This window comes from Muscardinus avellanarius (genome assembly GCF_963383645.1).
Source record: "Muscardinus avellanarius genome assembly, chromosome: 8".
Taxonomy (NCBI): domain Eukaryota; kingdom Metazoa; phylum Chordata; class Mammalia; order Rodentia; family Gliridae; genus Muscardinus; species Muscardinus avellanarius.
In genome coordinates this window covers 86184316-86188686 of record NC_137794.1, presented here as the reverse complement: position 1 = coordinate 86188686, position 4371 = coordinate 86184316, and the positions used below count along the sequence as shown (strand labels likewise).

The 4371-nt window shown below is 44.0% G+C and overlaps 1 protein-coding gene across 1 annotated transcript; it reads right to left on the bottom strand.

Moving 5' to 3' along the window:
- Positions 1–1152: 1152 nt before the first annotated feature.
- RPS12 (ribosomal protein S12) lies at positions 1153–3731 on the bottom strand. The gene is made up of 6 exons (XM_080700797.1): positions 3708–3731; positions 3529–3578; positions 3260–3376; positions 2120–2222; positions 1599–1700; positions 1153–1238 (listed from the first exon to the last, which is right to left on the bottom strand). Exons 2-6 carry the CDS (start codon positions 3540–3542, stop codon positions 1176–1178), a joined length of 399 nt encoding a protein of 132 aa, XP_080556923.1. The 5' UTR covers positions 3543–3578; positions 3708–3731; the 3' UTR covers positions 1153–1175.
- Between the last annotated feature and the right edge of the window lie 640 nt (positions 3732–4371).

Below are 4371 nucleotides of genomic sequence, written 5' to 3'. Positions count from 1 at the left end.
TGGGTAATATAGGAAGATCCCATCTCAAAAAAATTACCACAAAATACAAAAAATAATTTAAAAAGATTACCAGACTTAATTTTTGCCTGAAAAGATCTGTCCCAGTACTTCTAAGTGAATTCTTGCTGTTCATACTTCTATACCCCTAACCCTAAATACCTGATTTTTAAAAGATCTGCTTAAAAGTAAAGGACCCTCCACTCCCAGCACATACCAGCAGGCACACTTCACCCAACAGATGCTGAAGACAGGAGAGCCTGCATGCCTCCTTGGGCATCTAAGCCCACCACCATGGTGCTTTCCTGCCTCACTTGAATTTACCACTGGATGTTCTTGCATAGTTCGAGGGTTTTTGTGTGTGGTGATGGTACATACTGTGGCTGGATGGAACCCAGGGGCATTCTACCAGAGCTTCATCTCCAAATCTATTTTTATTTTAAAACAGGGTCTAAGTTATAGAGGAACTTAAGTAGCTCAGGCTAGGTACAAACCTGATTTGCCAATCTGTCTCCCAACCAATGGGATTACAGGCATGCATGCATCTTCATGTCCAGCTCATTGTTCCACTTTTCTGAAAATGCCTGACTAGAGTAATACTCATCTCAGCCACCAGCCTGTCCCATTCTTAACCAAGTTCTATATGGATGTCCCATCTTTGTATAATACCAGTACCCCACCAGCCAAGTAACAAAACTTTGACAATGCTACACAAATGTTACCAACTTTACACTTCCCCTAAGATTTCATATTACTCAGGATCAATGAAAACTACACTGTTACTGTAGATTTGTGATCTCAGCACTTAAGTTCTGTCCTGCTAGCTCTGTACTTTGATGACCTGCCTAGCTTTAGCCAGACATTGGCTTCTGACTTCAATTAACCACCACTTTCTATTTTCTCCAGGTCTTAGCAATAAATGCACACCCAAGTAACCAATGGTTGCCACCAATACTTTTTAGCAGCAGAGTTTCACACAGGGTACTCTTGTTTCAATGCCAACACTGTCAGCTCAACAGGTCTTCACTTGGAAACAAGGGCCAAGTAATTCTGAGCACACTTCCAGGTAATTTGTTCGTACTACCTTGTAATGATTGCCATCCTTCCCTAGGATCTTATTTTACTGCCCCTCCAATAAAAACCAGAGATGAGAAATGTAAACCAAAATTTTTATTTGCTCATTTCTTGCATTTGAAGTACTCCTCGATGACATCCTTGGCCTGAGATTCTTTGCCATAGTCCTTAAAAAAAATTACATGCAATTTCTTAGTAACATTTAGAGGTTTTAGCATGTTGCTCTACTAATTATAATGAATCCTTAATAAAGTCTTATAAAAAATTCTTCCCACCATTAAAATTTGTTGTAGCCATTTTCAGGGACCTTAATGACTTCAATGTCTTTAAGGCTCGTAACATGGCATTATTATTGCCAGCATTTTCTAAAATTTCTGCAGAAACACATTCAGGTAAGCAGATTTACTGGCTGGCTTTTAAATTATTTTCTGAAGTACAGAAAGTACTTCAAAACCTGTTGAGAACCACATTTTTTCACCAAGTTTTAGTTAACCAACAGTACCTTTACCCCAAATATAGTGACTTACCTTAACGACTACACAACTGCAACCAACCACTTTACGGGGTTTTCCCTCTCGGTCAATTTTGCAGAGGCCTACCCATTCCCCCAATTTCTTGTTGTCATCAACCTATTCGGGCAATTAAAAACAAATACAGCACTGTATTAACACACGAATGCTTTTGACAATAAATTAAATTCTAGAAGCAGCTGTGGTCAGAAGGGTGACATGGCAGTTTCCTCATGGCAATTCAGTAGAGGGAGCCAGTTGTCATCATGCACAGCACCAAGATCACTAACAAGCATTTCACCTCACTTTTGCTCTATACCAACATCAAAATCAGCATGTCGTTCCAACAGGTATAAAATGCTGATGGTTAGCCTAACAAAGCCACCAATCAGGCCTGTGTAAAAATGTGCAAAAAGCAACAAGCCTGAGGCTGCAGAATGTGCCACTGACATAAGCATCACTATAAATGCCATTTATCTAGACTCATGACTTAGCCAACCTAATAAGCTAACAAATCAGTTTAGACTGTTGACACTTACCTTAATTAAGTTGATTTGGTGCTCAGCACAAAGTGCCTCCACCAATTTGACATACATAGGTTCATCACAGTTGGATGCAAGCACACAAAGATGGGCTTGGCGCCTGGAATAAAAATGCATCTAAAATGAAACCAAACATAAGTTCTAAATCCACTACAATTGCAGTTAGGGTTTTTTTTGCCTGGCTACACTGGCAAACTACAATAAGCAGCACATCCATTACCAATCTTAGGGAAATAATTGTGCTAAAAAACCGACAACTTTTCTTGAAGCCAGGTTCTTATATGCAATCCTGCCTAAACTGCTCCACAACCAGGCCCATATCATTGATGCACACATACAAAGTTTTGTACAATGCCAAAGTATAAGCAATGCATAAGATTAATACCAGAACCTGAAATACACAGCCAACTAAGAGTGCTATTCTCACTACATTCAAGTAGTCAGTTTAAGACTAATTTACAACTTGCAAGCTTTTACAATGCACTTAAATTCAGCTCAAAACCGGGCATGGTGAAGCACAGTTTAATACCATTACTTGGTAAAAGAAATAGGACTGGGGGCTTAAACAAAAAGGTAGAATACCCACCCTGAGTTCAATCACCATCCCCCCCCAAAAGAAAATAAAAAATGCAGTTTTGCCACACGTGTAATCAACCCCAGGAACACCTGAGCCAAACCTAATTGAGTTTGGAGTTTAGTAAATATTTACAGCTCACACTTACAAAATTAATGTCTTGGTGCTTCTGCAACAAACATCAGCTTTATATCCCATTAGTTTTACCTAAGAATTTGTTAATTGGCTGTCTACCCTGTAATTATTAAACTAGCCCCACAACCTACAGGTTTGTCAGACTGTTGTGTTTCACCCATAAAAGGGGTGAAGGGGTATCCGACAATTTAAGTCATCATTCAAACACTGTAGTTTTGCTTTAGTAATCAGCTGCTGATCCCCACTCCAAACAGCACCCCCCACGCTAGTGGGCTATATAGATCTGAGTTCTGGTACCTTTTCCTAGGTTTCCGGTTGAACGGATGCCATTCAGAACCTTGTGCTAACACCTTGAACTTCATGCTTTCTTCCCTTGGCTGCAGTTTTGTTCCGGATGCAACAACCCACAGTACTACCGATACACGTACTTGTCTAAGGCTTTGGCAGCTTCGCGAATTCCACGTGCTAGGCCATCGTGGATGAGGGCGGTCTTCAGCACCTCTTGTAGAGCAGTATTGACGTCCATTACACCTCCAGCAGCAATGCTGAAATGTGATAGGCCACAACGTTCGGTTATACCGAGCATTTAACCCTAGGCCGAGGCATCGGCGATGAAAAGGTACGCTTACAGTGTCCCCGCCGAGCCCGCCGGGCTGGGCCCACGCCTCACGCGCACCCACCCCGGGCCCGAGCTCACCCTTCCTCGGCCATGGCGGTGGTTACGAGTGAAGCCGAATCTTGAACGCACTGAAAAGCAAAAACAATGACTTAGGGAAAAAATCAGCATAAACCCAAATACTTATCACCGGTCCGACACCTAAGTCACCAAACCTTATGCCACAACAACCACACTAAACACGGCTTGAGCCAACTCACCCCGCGCCTCCGCCTCCGCGCGACCCGGCGGCGGCAGGGAAAGAGACCGCCCGCGTCCGCATGACGCTATTTAAGGGTTTGCCAGGCGCCTATGCGCATGTGCACTCCCACTCACGAGAAGAGGTGGCTCTCGCGGTGCCGGGTCTTGGGAGTTTCTGTTTCCGGTTTAAGGCTGCCCTCCGTCTACTGGGCTGGCCTTAGGGGAACGCAACAGGCACTGCGAGGGACAGCCTCAAGGCGCCCTTCTCTGCGGGGGCGTGGCCTGCGGAGGCCCAGAGAACTCCTGCTACGGAGCGCGATAAGAGCCAAACTTGCTTCCCGCGTGGTGCGCGGATGCCTAGTTTTCCAGTTCCCTCTGAGCGCATTTTAACCTGGTTCCCATCCTCTTGTCATCTCCGGACGGCTCCTCTAGACCGAGCTTACGGAATCGACACGCTTTGTCGTGTCGTTTCTTAGTCATTCTGAGTGCCCATGAATGTGTCACTCTGGATAATCCTCATCTTTTTTTTCTTCTTTTTTTCCTGAAACTGGAGCTTCTGAAACGTTTTTGCAGCTAAGCACTTCGCAAATCCCACTTTGCTGGCAATGTGTCAGCAACGTAGACCCTGCACGCAGATGCCAGCTCCGGTGTGAACTCCAGTCGGTCCTACAAGAGTCGTACGAA